We start from the raw sequence: 17,953 nt of genomic DNA, 5'->3' as shown, positions 1-17,953 counted from the left end.
CTAGTTGTACCCGGCTGGACACAAAAATTAGGCGAAGCTCACGTCTTTTTTTTTTTTTAATTATTTCATGAAATTCATGAAATAATTTAAAAAAAAAAAAAAAGGGCTTCTCTATATTTTGGTTCCCAGCCGGGTACAAATAGGCTGCTGGGGGTTGGGGGCAGCCCGTACCTGCCTGCTGTACACGCCTAGCATACAAAAATATGGCGAAGCCCACATCATTTTTTTTGTTTGGGGGGCAAAAATCTTGTATACAGTCCTGGAAGGAGGATGCTGAGCCTTGGAGTTCGACAGCTGCTGTCTGCTCTCCTGCATACACTATTGGATGGAGGATGCTGAGCCTTGTAGTTCTGCAGCTGACTGCTCTCCTGCATACACTAGTGGAGAATGAAGAACATATTGAAGAAGGAAATGACATCAGACCTTTTTTTTTTTTGTTCACTGATAAACAAACGCATAAAGACGCAGTGAGCAAAAAAAACGCAGCGTCAAAAAAACGCAGTGTGTGAACCTAGCCCACCGGGCACACAGCGCCTCACCGAGGGCCGCTCACAATACTACCGTATACCGGGCACACAGCGCCTCACCGAGGGCCGCACACAATACTACCGTATACCGGGCACACAGCACCTCACCGAGGGCCGCTCACAATACTACCGTATACCGGGCACACAGCGCCTCACCGAGGGCCGCTCACAATACTACCGTATACCGGGCATACAGCGCCTCACCGAGGGCCGCACACAATACTACCGTATACCGGGCACACAGCGCCTCACCGAGGGCCGCACACAATACTACCGTATACCGGGCACACAGCGCCTCACCGAGGGCCGCTCACAATACTACAGTATACCGGGCATACAGCGCCTCACCGAGGGTCGCTCACAATACTACCGTATACCGGGCACACAGCGCCTCACCGAGGGCCGCACACAATACTACCGTATACCGGGCATACAGCGCCTCACCGAGGGCCGCTCACAATACTACCGTATACCGGGCATACAGCGCCTCACCGAGGGCCGCACACAATGCCTCACCGAGGGCCGCACACAATACTACCGTATACCGGGCACACAGCGCCTCACCGAGGGCCGCTCACAATACTACCGTATACCGGGCACACAGCGCCTCACCGAGGGCCGCACACAATACTACCGTATACCGGGCACACAGCGCCTCACCGAGGGCCGCTCACAATACTACCGTATACCGGGCACACAGCGCCTCACCGAGGGCCGCACACAATACTACCGTATACCGGGCATACAGCGCCTCACCGAGGGCCGCACACAATGCCTCACCGAGGGCCGCACACAATACTACCGTATACCGGGCACACAGCGCCTCACCGAGGGCCGCTCACAATACTACCGTATACCGGGCACACAGCGCCTCACCGAGGGCCGCACACAATACTACCGTATACCGGGCACACAGCGCCTCACCGAGGGCCGCTCACAATACTACCGTATACCGGGCACACAGCGCCTCACCGAGGGTCGCTCACAATACTACCGTATACCGGGCACACAGCCGCACACAATACTACCGTATACCGGGCACACAGCGCCTCACCGAGGGCCGCACACAATACTACCGTATACCGGGCACACAGCGCCTCACCGAGGGCCGCTCACAATACTACCGTATACCGCGCACACAGCGCCTCACCGAGGGCCGCTCACAATACAGCCGTATACCGGGCACACAGCGCCTCACCGAGGGCCGCCAGTATACTGCAGCACACAGAGCCGCTCGGCCATGACGTCAGCACACGTCAGTAGTGTGAGCCGGAGCAGGCGTGTTTCCAGGCAGCAAAGCAACGTGCTGGAAGCCGGAGAGAGGACGGCGCTGCACTCGGCTCCTCCTTTCTCTGCGGCTAACGCTCCACGTTCTCCAATTGTGGAGGAGGGGCGGAGCTACCGGCTCTCCGTCCAATTGCAGCTCACCACGACCAGGGCTCAACTTACTGGGAACTAGTTGAAGTGGAGCAGGACAGGTCCCCGTCAGTGTCCCGGGGACAGGCGGTGTCCGTACACATTGCAGAGATGGTGGCTCCCAGCGCCTGCGCGCACAAGCTGCTGTCCTTCTTCCCTTTCCTGCTTGTCCTGTTTGATCTGCAGTATGAAGGTAAGAGGCTGTGTCCACACTGGGCCGTGCAGTGCCTACAGGCTGTGTATGGTAGAGCCCTGACATGCCAGGCTGTGCTCCAGATGGACCCTCCACATTACAGTGTCCATACACAGGGGCCAGTGCCTCCGCCGTGCGCGGTGTCCGTCCCCGGGGCCAGTGCCTCCGCCGTGCGCGGTGTCCGTCCCCGGGTCCAGTGCCTCCGCCGTGCGCGGTGTCCGTCCCCGGGTCCAGTGCCTCCGCCGTGCGCGGTGTCCGTCCCCGGGGCCAGTGCCTCCGCCGTGCGCGGTGTCCGTCCCCGGGGCCAGTGCCTCCGCCGTGCGCGGTGTCCGTCCCCGGGGCCAGTGCCTCCGCCGTGCGCGGTGTCCGTCCCCGGGGCCAGTGCCTCCGCCGTGCGCGGTGTCCGTCCCCGGGGCCAGTGCCTCCGCCGTGCGCGGTGTCCGTCCCCGGGGCCAGTGCCTCCGCCGTGCGCGGTGTCCGTCCCCGGGGCCAGTGCCTCCGCCGTGCGCGGTGTCCGTCCCCGGGGCCAGTGCCTCCGCCGTGCGCGGTGTCCGTCCCCGGGGCCAGTGCCTCCGCCGTGCGCGGTGTCCGTCCCCTGGGCCAGGGCCTCCGCCGTGCGCGGTGTCCGTCCCCTGGGCCAGGGCCTCCGCCGTGCGCGGTGTCTGTCCCCGGGACCAGACAGATTAAATAGTGAACATTTTCATTTGTAAGTGAACCTCACGGGTAATCTGCATAATTAATTATCCGTCCATGTTTTTAAATGAACAATGATTCTATTATATTTCTAGGAGATGGGCTCCAAGTTATATTTCTAATAATCGATTAATTTAGGCTAGATAAATCAAATAAATAGGCAGATGGGTTCAAAACGTCAAATGGGACATATCAGATGTTAATCAAAATAAATAATCAAATACAGTGCCTTGCGAAAGTATTCAACCCCCTTGACTTTTTCAACCTTTTCCCACATTTCAGGCTTCAAACATAAAGATAAAAAAAATAAAATTTTATGGTGAAGAATCAACACAATTGTGAAGTTGAACGTTATTTATTGCTTATTTTAAACTTTTGTAAGAAATAATAAACTGAAAATTGTGGCGTGCAATATTATTCATCCCCTTTACTTTCAGTGCAGCAAACTCACTCCAGAAGTTCATTGAGGATCTCTGAATGATCCAATGTTGTCCTAAATGACTGATGATGATAAATATAATCCCCTGTGTGTAATGAAGTCTCCGTATAAATGCACCTGCTCTGTGATAGTCTCAGTGTTCTGTATAAAGCGCAGATAGCATCATGAAGACCAAGGAACACAACAGGCAGGTCCGTGATACTGTTGTGGAGAAGTTTACAGCCGGATTTGATTACAAAAAGATTTCCACAACTTTAAACATCCCAAGGAGTACTGTGCAAGCGATCATATTGAAATGGAAGGATTATCATACCAGTGCAAATCTACCAAGACCCGGCTGTCCCTCAAAAATTTCATTTCAAACAAGGAGAAGACTGATCAGAGATGCAGCCAAGAGGCCCATCATCACTCTGCATGAACCGCAGAGATCTACAGCTGAGGTGGGAGAGTCTGTCCATAGGACAACAATCAGTCGTACACTGCACAAATCTGGCCTTTATGGAAGAGTGGCGAGGAGAAAGCCATTTCTCAAAGATATCCATAAAGTGTTGTTTAAAGTTTGCCACAAACCACCTGGGAGACACATCAAACATGTGGAAGAAGGTGCTCTGGTCAGATGAAACCAAAATCGAACTTTTGGCACAATGCCAAACGATATGTGTGGCGTAAAAGCAACACATCTCATCACCCTGAACACACCATCCCCACTGTCAAACATGGTGGTGGCAGCATCATGGTTTGGGCCTGCTATTCTGCAGCAGGTACAGGGAAGATTCTTAAAATTGATGGGAAGATGGATGGAGCCAAATACAGGACCATTCTTGAAGAAAACCTGTTGGAGTCTGCAAAGGACCTGAGACTGGGACAGATTTGTCTTTCAACAAGACAATGATCCAAAACATGAAGCAAAATCTACAATGGAATGGTTCACAAATAAACGTATCCAGGTGTTAGAATGGCCAAGTCAAATTCCAGACCTAAATCCAATCGAGAATCTGTGGAAAGAGCTGAAAACTGCTGTTCACAAACGCTCTCCATCCAACCTCACTCAGCTCCAGCTGTTTGCAAAGGAAGAATGGGCAAGAATTTCAGTCTCTCGATGTGCAAAACTGATAGAGACATACCCAAGCGACTTGCAGCTGTAATCACAGCGAAAGGTGGCGCTACAAAGTATTAACTTAAAGAGGCCGAATAATATTGCACGCCCCAATTTTCAGTTATTTATTTTTTATAAAAGTTTAAAATAAGCAATAAATATCGTTCACCTTCACAATTGTGTCCCACTTGTTGATTCTTCACCATAAAATTAAATTTTTTTATCTTTTATGTTTGAAGCCTGAAATGTGGGAAAAGGTTGAAAAATTCAAGGGGGCAGAATACTTTCGCAAGGCACTGTAGATTTTGTCCTCAATATTGGTAGACGCTTGGTTCAATCACAGATATAAAACCATCATTGAGAAACATATAATTTATACAGAAAATATTTTTTGGGTAGTTGGATAAAATCCATAAGAAAATGTAAATATGTTATTATTATATGGCTATAGTCACATAAGTTTGCAATAAATACAATAATATCATGAGACCACCTTCATATCAATATACCCTCCTTACTGAAAGTCAAAATACATCACTATTCAAATGGAATGTCAGAGAATATTAAGCCATGGATGTTACCAAAGAGAGGATATTACAAAATTACTCTACAGGAAGCTTTCACTATCATAATTCTGGTACAGGCTGAGTCGTTGGAGAGATTGTAACTTATGTATCGAGAAGACTTCTCCTGCTTTAACATCTTCACACAATCTCCCCCTCTTCTGGGTTGAAGATCATCTAGAAAATGCTGGAGTTTCCCTTTGACTTCCACCATACTCTGTACACGAGTCGAGTGTCTGTCCCAGTACTCGTTAAGAGTACTGAGCATGGAAGTGCTCCCTCATCACTACTTCTAACGAGTACTGAGCACCTGAGCATGGTAGTGCTCCCTCATCACTATTTGTTACGAGTCCTGAGCACCAGAGCATGGTAGTACTCCCTCATCACTACTTATTACGAGTACTGAGCACCAGAGCATGGTATCGCTCCCTCATCACTATTTGTTACGAGTCCTGAGTACCCGAGCATGGTAGTGCTCCCTCATCACTATTTGTTACGAGTCCTGAGCATCCAAGCATGGTAGTACTCCCTCATCACTACTTGTTACGAGTACTGAGCACCCGAGCATGGTAGTGCTCCCTCATCACTACTTGTTACGAGTATTGAGCACCTGAGCTTGGTAGTGCTCCCTCATCACTACTTGTTACGAGTATTGAGCACCAGAGCATGGTATCGCTCCCTCATCACTATTTGTTACGAGTCCTGAGTACCCGAGCATGGTATTACTCTCTCATCACTATTTGTTACGAGTACTGAGCACCAGAGCATGGTATCGCTCCCTCATCACTATTTGTTACGAGTCCTGAGTACCCGAGCATGGTAGTACTCCCTCATCACTATTTGTTACGAATCCTGAGCATCCAAGCATGGTAGTACTCCCTCATCACTACTTGTTACGAGTACTGAGCACCTGAGCTTGGTAGTGCTCCCTCATCACTACTTGTTACGAGTATTGAGCACCAGAGCATGGTAGTGCTCCCTCATCACTATTTGTTACGAGTCCTGAGTATCCAAGCATGGTAGTGCTCCCTCATCACTACTTGTTACGAGTATTGAGCACCAGAGCATGGTATCGCTCCCTCATCACTATTTGTTACGAGTCCTGAGTACCCGAGCATGGTAGTACTCCCTCATCACTATTTGTTACGAATCCTGAGCATCCAAGCATGGTAGTGCTCCCTCATCACTACTTGTTACGAGTACTGAGCACCTGAGCTTGGTAGTGCTCCCTCATCACTACTCTTTATACCTTGCCATCATGGCAGGTAGTTGCACTTGTGAAGGAGCTCACAAGTACTGAAGTGAGCAGCTTATGAACTTCTGTGTCCCTTCAGTTGTTGCTGTCTGGTTTGTGTTCAGACTCTTGCAGTAATTGCGCTCCTCCTGAGGTGTTTACACAGTTACATCTTCCAGGGTAGTTATTACCTAGCAGTGAGACCTCTCTGGGTAAGCCCACGTAGGTGTTAGGTTTCGTTAATTATAGAAAGCATATCTTGTTTTCCCCACACCGTCGTGCGTGCGTTCAGACTGGTAAGAAGTGCAGTGTCCGATTCTTTAATGAGAACCTGCTAAAAACATGACCGCTTTTTGTTATCTTCAGCTTAACTGAATGAAATGTTAACAAGAAATAGAGACTTGAAAGAAAGCTGTAATTTGCTGCAAGATGAGTGTCATACGGTAACGTGCAGCCCTGTCTTTGAGGTGGGAAGTGTTACATGGGCCGTGAAGAAGATGTAGCGTATGTTTCGCTAGTGGTTGAAATATGCTGTATCTAAATGAATGTAATGCATTAGCATATAGGCCAGGGAGGCTCCCGGTGTACACCAAGCATACCCTCAGAGACATGTTTACTAGATGGAGAGCAGAAGTGGCTTTTTGGTGAGGGGCCCCTGTCATGTTGTGTGTGGTATTCGATCTGTGGACAGCATGGTATAGAGAAGAAGAGGCTGAACAGAGTGATATACTGAATTTTATTTATTTTTTTTTCCCCCAACAAACCTATGGCTTGAATTTTATGCATTGAAATCCCTGGTGTTTATTTGTATATGAGTCCAGTGGGCGGTCCAACTCAGTGATTGGCCACTATCTACATGCACAGTCATACAAGGTGGACTGTCGAGTACTAGTAGGACCGCCCACTGGACTCCTATACATACAAACACAGGTATTTCAGTAAATTAAATAAAGGTTTCAACAACATTTTTCCCACAAAAATGTATATTCATCTCCTGCTGCTCTATAACATGCTCCCTGTGGGTCAGATACCTCTTTCATCATGACCAGTTCCTTTTAGACCAGTATAGACTGTAATAATGGTCTCCGAGCTATCAGAACAGACCCCATTATTTCCAGCACCGATGCCCACAATGTGCTAACATCCATCACATAATGTCCTAATGTTCTATCACACAGGTGTGCAGTGCGGCATAAACGCAGATGTTGACAAACACCTTGAAATGGGGAAGAAGTTGTTAGCGGCTGGGCAACTTGCCGATGCTTTATCCCATTTTCATTCAGCTATCGGTGAGTATGGAGCAAATGATACAGCTAATACCTCTAATGATGGCCATCCGTACCGCTGAAAACAAATTAGAGGGCTTGTCCACTTAATCTTTTTAACTTGTGCCAGAGAACTTGGTTTTGTGGCACTTCCTTACAATAAGTATTACACGGCTTTGCACAAGGTGTATCACTAGAGAAGGTGTACCCAGCCCATTGTGGGGATGTATGTATTCTCTCCTGCATGTGACCTGGGTGATGGCTTGTTACTTGTTAACAATGAAGCCTTATATACCATGTTTTCCCAAAAATAAGACACTGTCTTATACTTTGTTTTTTGCCCTGAAAAGGCGCTATAGCTTATTTTTAGATATGTTATATTCTTGAAGAAACTTGGTTGGGGTAAGTTTATCCCCCCCCTCCAGACGCCCCCCCCCCCACCCCCCGCCTTTCCAGTAGAATCATACCAGACGGTGAATGTCTGCATGGCTCTCAGGTCCTCCGGCGATCTTCAGCGGGCACTCCCAGCAGGTATGCTCCACATGCTCCTCCCCTGCTTTTGGCTGACACACTCGCATACATCAGATCGCACTCATACTCATGTACACACACACTGACTCACCACATCCGGGCGATACGGATTGCTTCCGGACAACAGAGCAAGATGAGACGCAGTGCATTGGTGTGCAAGGACCTGTGGTAGAACGCATGGAGGACTTGGTAGAGGAACGCTTCTATGCGTTCCACGCACTGTGTCCCAGGGTTCTCTGCCGTCCAGAAGTAATCGGTATCGCCCGATGTGGTGAGTGTGTGATCTGATATGTGTGGGTGTTCGCTCCACTGCAGGTCCTCCCATTCGGTGTCTGGTATGATTGCGGGGTCTTCTCTCTTTTGAGGGTATCTGCGTTCTATAATGAAGTGTCCTGCAGTATTCTTTCATTTTTTTCAGCTGCACGAACACTTCATTATTAAACCGCGACTAGAGCTTATTTCCGGGGTTGAGCTTATATTTAAGCCTGACGCCGAAAATGCTGAAAATTCTTGCTAGGGCTTATTTTTGGGGGAGGGTTTTGTTTTTTTTGGAAAAACATGGTATTCGTCTTCACACATCACACATGATCTCTGTCTAAACTATTGGTTATAATAATTTCTATGTATTGCTTGACTTCAGCTCAATGTCTGTGTTTTTTTTTTCTTTTCAGATGGTGATCCTGATAACTACCTAGCATACTACAGAAGAGCAACTGCGTACCTGGCCATGGGCAAATCTAAAGCCGCCATTCCTGATTTAAGCCGAGTGATTGAGCTGAAACCAGACTTTACATCAGTACGTACTGCCACTGAAGCTTAGGCTATGTGCGCACTAGAGCTTTTTACCTGCGGATTTACCCGCGGATTTGCCCCGGAAATTTCTTGAGAAATGTCTGCAATCTTTGTGCAGACATTTCCCATGAAATTCAATGAGAAAAAAAAATAGCTGTGCGCACTGTGCGGATTTTTCTCAAGAAAATTTCTTGAGAAAATTTTCTCGAGAAACTTTCTTGAGAAAATGTGCATGTCCATTAATTTCCGCAGGTACCGGGGGTATTCCGGGGGTATTCCGCAGGTAGCAATGATGTGCGGTATACCCCCGGAATAGCCGCGAATTACCTGCGGGAATGATCATCGCTGCCTGCGGTTTTGCAGGAAGCGATGTCATTATGCCAGGAAGAGGAGGCGGAGCAGACGTCACACTCCCTGGACGCCGCACAGAAGCACTTCCGTGCGACCTCCAGGTGCCAGTCTGTGTCCTGCTCCGGCCTCGCGGCTGCCTGCACTGCAGGGTGTCAGTGTCTGCCCGCAGTGTCAGCAGCCTGTCACGCGGCAGCGCAGGCAGACACTGACACAGGCAGACACTGATACTGCACTGCAGGGTGTCAGTGTCTGCCCGCAGTGTCAGCAGCCTGTCACGCTGCAGCGCAGGCAGACACTGACACAGGCAGACACTGACACTGCACTGCAGGGTGTCAGTGTCTGCCCGCAGTGTCAGCAGCCTGTCACGCGGCAGCGCAGGCAGACACTGACATCCTGCAGTGCTGGGAGCCGCGGGGATGACGATCGCTGCTGTCAGGAGGTGAGATCATTACCTGCTGTGACGATCTCCTGCCTCCTGACGTCAGCGCTGTCTATGCCCGTCTCACGAGCGGCCCGAGACTGTCACTAGCGGTGACGTCACGGGCTCTCGCGATACTTCTGACAACGCAGTCAGTGACAGCGCTGACGTCAGCAGTACAGGAGATGATCACAGAAGGTAATGATCTCATCTATGCTCCTGATGGCAGCGCTCGGCATCCCCTGCAGTGACCTGGGCTGACCTATTGATGTTAGCTCAGGTCACTGCACAGCTCTCCCAGCCAATGGGGAACATTCTGTTCTTCATTGACTGGGACAGTGACTATGGTATGGATCGCCGTGGGACCCCCCCCCCCTATTGGATTACGCCGGACGTGGATTGATTGTTCTTTTCAATAAATTGGTTAAAGAGGCTATGTGGGGAGTGTTTTTTCAAATAAAACTTTTTTTGTTGTCTATTTTTTAATTACTACTGACTGGGTTGGTGATGTCGGGTATCTGATAGACGCCTGACCTCACCAACACCAGGGCTTGATGCCAGGTGACATTACACATCTGGCATCAACCCCATATATTACCCCGTTTGCCAACGCACCAGGGCGCGGGATGAGCTGGGGCAAAGCGCCAGGATTGGCACGTCTAATGGATGCGCCACTTCTGGGGCGGCTGCGGCCTGCTATTTTTAGGCTGGGGAGTGTCCAATAACAGTGGACCTCCCTAGTCTGAGAATATCAGACCCCAGCTGTCCGCTTTACCTTGGCTGGTGATCCAATATGGGGGGGACCGCACGTTTTTTGTTTTAAATTATTTATATAATTTAAAATAACAGCTTGGGGTGCCCACTGTTTTGGATTATCAGCCAAGGTGAAGCTGCCAGCTGTGGTCTGCAGGCTGCAGCCGTCTGCTTTACCCTAGCTGGCTACAAAATATGGGGGGACCTCACGTCGTTTTTTTTTTAATTATTTATTTATTTTATGGCTAAATACAAGGCTAAGCACCCTTTAGTGCCACATGAAAGTCACTAAAGGGTGCCAGCTTAGAAAATGCAGGGAGGTGGGGGACATTATATAGGTTTTTCTCATCTATCTATCTATCTATCTATCTATCTATCTATCTATCTATCTATCTATCTATCCCTCTATCTATCTATCCATCTATCCCTCTATCTATCTATCTATCTATCCATCTATCCCTCTATCTATCTATCTATTCATCTATTCATCTATCCATCTATCCCTCTATCTATCTATCTATTCATCTATCCATCTTTCCCTCTATCCATTATCTGTCTATCGATTATCTTTATTATTTATTGCAGGGACAAACCTGCGGTAAATCCGCGGCAAATCCGCATGCGTTTTTGCCGCGGATTTTTCCGCAGGTGCGGAAATTTTCCACTCCCAGAAGTTTCTCAAGAAATTTTCTTGAGAAAATTCACATTTCTAGTGCGCACATAGCCTTAAGGGCACAAAACATAACCTCCTCCTAAGTATTCTCCTGTCTCGAATCACCGCTTCAGAAGGCTTAAACCTTTAACTAAAATATATCAAACAGAACTCAGCAGTTTTCATGCAATGGTGGATGTGACCGAAAGGAGATGTGGGTGCTGGCAGATTGTGCACGCAGAGCCAACGTAACTAATGTGCATAGTGCACCACTACAGTAAATGATATGGACATTTACTTATCCAGTTCTGGTTGTCATTTATATTAGGATTACTTGGTATTTGTAAATTAAAAATAAGAAATGACCAAGAAAGTGATGTAGTATTTATGTATATTTTGTTTTTCTAGGCAAGATTACAGAGAGGACAATTGCTGTTGAAACAAGGCAAATTGGATGAAGCAGAAGAAGACTTTAAAAAAGTGGTAGGTTTATTGCTACATACAGAAATTTATCAGGGTTGACCAGGATTGAAAACAAACATTGCTGCTTTATTCCAAACAGAGCCATGAGATGTGTGCCATATTGCAGTTCCCTTCAGTGGAGCCTTGCAGCAATACTAGGCCCAAACCATGGTCGGTGGTGGCAATATTTGGGGGAAAACAGCAGCCATGTTTTTCAAATTCTATACAATCCTGTTAGAGGTCCTGTCACCTGGTAAAAAGTCACACGTTTTTGTTTTTTATTTTATGCCCGCTGTTCACCCAAGTATTCTTATTTTCCTTTTTTTTTTTTTTTTTTTTTATATATTTGCTATACGGTTCCAGAGATATAGAGCCTTTTGTATTTGGTGCTCATTTTTATGGCTTGGTCTCATGAATCAAAACAGCTCTTGCTCACTCTCTACATAGAGCGATCACTGGCTCTGAAGCAGGTAGCAATGTCAGAGCTTCATATTCTGTGTATACATCATTTGTCGAGCGCTTTGTACACAACGAAAGAGAAGGCAGAGATGGTAAAAGACCCTCTCTGCCTTCTTTAGGGTGTCCGGCTGTGTCTCGACTGCAATACAATGTGGACAGCCCAGACAGTATAGTCTATGAACGGTCCAGAAGTAGTTAAAGGGACTCTGTCAGCACACAATGACTATTCAAACCAAGTACAAGTGATCGATGCATCCTTGGCAAGGCCAATCACTTAGGTGCACCTTCCACCTAATTGTTTTCCATCTTTGTTTGCAAAGTCAGAGCTGTCAATCAAAGAAGAGCGTGGAGACAGATGGGAAAACAAGTAGGTGAGAACATATGGTAAATGTTTGGCTACACTTAGGGTTCACTGGACGCCTGTGCTTGGTAATAGCAGTCATTCTGAGCTGGGGACCCTTTCTTTCGCCAGGGTCCATTTGGATATTTAGAACATCAGTCGCGGGCCATACAAAATTATCAACTTGAAATTTATTCTGCTATATTTGGTCGAACATCTAATTAACTCAGCCCTAATTTGATTCTGGAGCTGCTTCTGTTTGGTGCGAGGTGTAATATTAGGTGGTAGTGATGATATGATATTACGCACAACTGCATTTCTAGATTTGCTACTGTCTGGAGCACAGTCAACTCTTTGCAATAAATTTTGAAAAGAACTGATAGCAGTAAGTTCTGAACACTGATGTATATTACACTGTCTCCTCACAGTGGGAAATTCATCACTGCTCACGTAACATTTATAGAACTTAAGCAGTAGTTGGTCTGCAGTAAACATCACAAAGGAGACACTAAGACTGTTGTATATGCATAAAATAGGATACACTGGGCCTACAGCAAATACATCGTACTGTAGACACTGGGGCTTGAGCATATACATCACATAGGAGACATTGAGACTCCTGTACATGAATTACATAGGAGTAACTGGGGCTACGGTATATACATCATTTAGTAGATGCTGGGGCTGGAGCATATACATTACATAGGAGAGACTGAGATTGCTGTACATACATCAGATAGGATACACTGGGGCTGCAGCATATACATTACTTGGAGATCCCCAGACTGCTGTATATATCTCAAATAGGATACACTGTGAGTGGTGTATAGACATCATATGAGATTCTGGGGCACAAATGTATACATCACATAGAAGACACCGTGATGGAAGTATATACATCATATGAGATGCTGGGGTTGTGGCCTATACAATACATTGGAGCTGTGGCATATACATCACAGAAGATATGAGGATTGCCATTGCTGTCTTCATCGTCGAGGTTGATGCTCGGAGCGCACTGCCTCTGCCCACCACGTACATACGGACGCTGGCACTGGCTAATAACAGGACATAATCATTCATTGCATGCGGAATAGTAGTGCGTGTAAGGAGCGTAATTAAAGGACTGGTGAAATGTGGCACTCCAGCCCGAGCACTTAAGTCCACAGAATTTGTCTTTGAGTCGGAGAAAAGGACATCTCAGGCCATAAATGGCCTGTGGGCCAAAAGCTCCCTCCCCTGCTTCAGTTCACCAAACCTACTCTACTAGTTACACTGGGTCACAGTGTTAAAATCCTTTTGTTTTCTGGAAATGTTAATGTAAAGGAATCTTTTAAAATAGAAGTACTTGATTTGACACTTCTCTCCACAAATGACTCCTGTTATCATTACTGAAGATGTTTGACATAACTAATTCAGAAAGCATTTTCTATATTCTTTCTGTCAATTATGATGCAATATAGCCTTGTAGTCAGCCTGTAGAAAACGTGTTGGCAGCCCTCGTAGGATTGTCAATTATTGACTATTGTAGCTTTAGTTGACATTGCTCAATTCAATAAACCTAGGTCATGAAGAGGGTAAAGCTATCGCATACAGCTACGACATAGGTTGTGTCCCTGCATCTTTCCCTGCACTTTTCTGTTTTGATCAGCCGACATGTTTGATATCGCTGCTTTCCGAAATGTCCAATATATCAAAATATAAAATAATCCAATGAGTAAAACAGTGTAGTGAAAAAAAAAAATTGAAACCCCACCCAAATTTTGCGTGTTGTTGTTTTTAGTTTTTTTTTGTCTGCCGAAACATTGCAATAACAGGCGATCAAAACGGATACTTTACCCAAAAAGGTACCAGTAAAAAACGTTAGCTCAGGGCGCAAAAAAACAAGCCATCACTTAGCCCGAAAAATAAAAATGTTATGGTTCTTGGAAAATGGTGCCAAAAGCTAATTATTTTTTTAATTTACAAACTTGTGAATTTTTTTTTCCTTCACTATAAAAAACAACCCATACATGATTGGTATCTGCATATTCGTTTTCACCTGGTAAATTAAAACCCCAAAATATAATTGTGGAATTGCACTTTTTTTTTTTTTTTTTTTTTGCAATTTCACCACACTGGGATTCCCCCCCCCCCCCCCCGTTTTCCAGTACACTATATGGTAAAATTAATGGTGTTATTTCAAAAGTACAACTTGTCCTGCAAAAAAAAAATAAAACGGCTCTCATATTCTCATATTCTATATTGACCTGTAAAATAAAAAAGTTTATGGCTCTTGGAAGAAGGGGAGGAAAAAATGAAAGCAGGAAATTGCCGGGTGGTGAACAAGTTAAATATTTTTCAAACTAGGAAGGAAGCACATGGGTGTAGACTATTGAAGATAGGAAACATTGGAATTATTAAACAATTAAATATACAGTAACCCAGGGGTGAGTAACATCAGTACCACCTTACATCACCGCCTCACCAAGGAGGTGATGTGTTAATATTAATATTGAGTAGAATTAATTTCAGCCAATTGGTTCGGCCCTTCACGCCAGTCACTATCTTTAATGTGGCCCCTTGGGAAAATTAATTGGCCACCCCTGGTCTAATTAATTGCCAAAAGCACATGTTTCTATGGACAAAAGAAGCAACCTTGACGTCACCGAAATACTATTTAATACCTCTATAATAAGGTTTCCCATTAAATGGACACCGTACAGGGCCTATTACGTTGGATAACGAAGATTTTGGTTCCTGAACACTTTTGGGTGTATCTTGTGTAATTTGAGCTGTTAATCAGAAAAATCGCCTTGTAATTTTCCTGTCGCATACCTTTTTCTGAAATCTTTGTTTTGAGGGTTTTCTTTTTCCATATTTCCAGGCTGTCCATTTATTGTCCACAATATATGTGCTATTATGTAATTTATAGGCAACCAGGCATAAATTCCTCGTATTTCATTGAAGTTTAGAACCTGTGCTTCAGCACCGACATTGATGGCTTGTTTGCAGCTGTGGTTTGGGAGCATGAGCCAAAACAGTGGAGTCTCTATATTGACTCATCGATGTTAAGCCTCAAGACTGTTTTGTAGCACATTGGTAATGTTCATCCTTAAATACCTGATAGCTATGCTGCACACATGAAAGAAACGTACGAGAACATGGAACTGTTGTTGAAATACATCGAGTACAGCATCTACAACATCGGTGGAGATATACAAGTAGTGGCCTGCTGCTTGGGTATAGCATGTACTGCTGTTTCATTTGCGAATGGGGCAGCCGTGTTAGGGCTGTGGAGTCGGTAAGCCAAACCTTCGACTCCGACTCCTCAATTTCTCTTGCACCGACTCAGGCTCCGACTCCGACTCCTACATATATTGCTTATAGTTAGGTGAAAAATTTATTGTAGTACATGAACATGTGTATGTGAACATCAGACATTTAATCATTTTTATGATACAATAATCAAGATATTTGGATAGAACATAAAATATATTTATTGGACACAACTTTAGAACACAAAAAACTAATAAATTGTAAATATGTAATACACTATGTAATATACAGTAGATTGTGTGTATGTGTATATATATATATATATATATATATATATATATATATATAATTACATACTGTATTACATATTTACAATTTATGTTTTTTGTGTTCTAAAGTTGTATCCAATAAATATATTTTATGTTCTATCCAAATATCTTGATTATTGTATCATAAAAATAATTAAATGTCTGATGTTCACATTGTACTACAATACATTTTTCACTTAAATTTAAGCATTATACTAAATATTATTTAGTAAAATATTCAGCACATTCTGCATTGCACTACTGTCCCCAATTTATTATATATTTTAGGAGTCGGAGTCGGTGCATTTTATACTGACTCCGACTCCACCAAAATGAGCTCCGACTCCACGACTCCGACTCCACAGCCCTGGGTTAACTAGTCACATTACACTAAAACGAAGTGGCCAATCCATAACCTGGATTCCTAGGCAGAAAAATGTCGCATATAAAGCACTTGTGGACCCAGCAATGATATTTCTACCTCCACGTCACATAAAACTTGGGCTGATGAAGTTTTGTGACAGTAATGAACAAGGAAGCAGAAGCATTTTATTTCAGACAAGTGTTTCCAAGAATAACCGATGCCAAGAGTAAGGAAGGCATTTTTGTTGGTCCACAAATCCGACCACTCATGAATGGCAAGCACTTTAAACTGGTGGTGGGGCCTGAGAAAATTGCTTGGAATTCATTCAAGGATGTTTGCGAGAATTTCGTTGGCAACTATCGAGCGCCAAATTACATAGATTGTAAGCTTCAAGAAGGTTGTGAGCCAAAGCGATGAAGTGCAACATGTCCAGCTACTAGTCTAGGAAACTAGATGTTAGCTCAAATCTTATTCTTTTGGATCATGTCATTTGTATTCTTGTTTAATACGGAGAGGGGAAAACAGAACTATGCTGCTATGTATGGCTTCTCTATTTCATTGATCAGGCAGAGCCGTTTATAAGCTTTGTTGCTGACCATAAGGCTATGTGCCCACGTGACATGAAACCTGCGGATTTATCTGCAGAAAATCCGCGGATTTTCTGGATTTTCCAGGTAAATCCGCAGGTTTCAGCATGTACAGACACTCCCCATGTTATCCTATGGGACATGGGGAGTGCTGTGTCCACGCTGCGGATACGTGCAGCTGCAAAACATGTTGCGGATGTCCTGCAGCTGCACGTAATTGCATGTCAATTCTTTCTGCGGAATTACCTGCGGAAATCTGCCTTGGTCCTATACTTACCTGCCTTGATAGCAGACACCCGGTAACTTTCCTTCCGTGCACAGGACAGCAGTAGAGCTAGGAGCAGGAAGGAGGAGGTGGGTGGGCCTGCACAAACTCCGGTCATGTGACAGCCAGAGCTAGTCCTGGCCCGCCCACCTTCTCCTTCACAGTGCAGACACGACCGGAGACGGAGAGAAGTGCTCCGATCACTCCAGCACTTGTTCTGCATTGAGGATGCAGTGTCCAAGCCATGGTACTGTATCCTCAATGCACAATGACCGCAGGATATCCGCACGACATTCCACAAGAAAACTGCAGCATGGAAACAGACAAAGTTGTGCTGCGGATTTCTGAGAGCTCCTGCGGATATAACCGCAGGACACTTTTCCCGTGGGCACATAGACTAAAGGGAGCAGTCAGGGGGTCTAGGACTGGGTCTTTTTCTCAAATTATGTGGTAACCCTTTTAGATTCCCTTTTTCTGGTTTTACGATACGATACACTTTATTGATCCCGTGGGAAATTATGGTATCACAGCAGCACAACTTAAATAATAACATGAATTACCTAATTGACAAGACAGTAGAGTTGACAGAAGAACATTATACATTAGATTAGGACATACACAGTGGGAAAACTGAGAAGTAGAAGAAATAAAGAAGTAGACCTTCACCTTGATGATTTAACACTAATGTTATTGTTGTACACTCCCATAGCAGTTGGCACAAATGATTTTCTATATTTTTCCTTCTTACACCTCAGAAGGATTAGCCGGTTACTGAAGTTGCTCTTCTGTCTCATGAATAGCTCATATAATGGATGTGCATTATTATTCATAATCACCATACACTTTTTTTCAGAGTTCTTCTCTCCACTACCTCCTCAAGAGTTAAGGTTGCATCCAACAGCGGAGCTTGCCTTCTTGATAAGCTTATTAGCATCAGAGACCCGCACACTACTACCCCAGCATATGAGTGCAAAAAAGATGACACTT

At 45.3% G+C, this 17,953-nt stretch overlaps 1 protein-coding gene across 1 annotated transcript in view; it reads left to right on the top strand.

Moving 5' to 3' along the window:
- Nucleotides 1-1,956: 1,956 nt before the first annotated feature.
- DNAJC3 (DnaJ heat shock protein family (Hsp40) member C3) overlaps nt 1,957-17,953 on the top strand; it is a 96,796-nt gene continuing 80,799 nt past the window's right edge. The window contains exons 1-4 of the mRNA XM_075336750.1: nt 1,957-2,136; nt 7,340-7,450; nt 8,629-8,753; nt 11,332-11,406. Of these exons, the coding sequence (XP_075192865.1) occupies nt 2,055-2,136; nt 7,340-7,450; nt 8,629-8,753; nt 11,332-11,406 (393 nt within the window). The 5' untranslated portion in view covers nt 1,957-2,054. The remainder of the gene's footprint in view (nt 2,137-7,339; nt 7,451-8,628; nt 8,754-11,331; nt 11,407-17,953) is intronic.

The sequence above is a fragment of the Anomaloglossus baeobatrachus genome, chromosome 2, assembly GCF_048569485.1.
Source record: "Anomaloglossus baeobatrachus isolate aAnoBae1 chromosome 2, aAnoBae1.hap1, whole genome shotgun sequence".
Taxonomy (NCBI): domain Eukaryota; kingdom Metazoa; phylum Chordata; class Amphibia; order Anura; family Aromobatidae; genus Anomaloglossus; species Anomaloglossus baeobatrachus.
The sequence above is the reverse complement of the archived record's forward strand: the minus strand, read 5'-3'. Positions and strand labels throughout refer to the sequence as shown.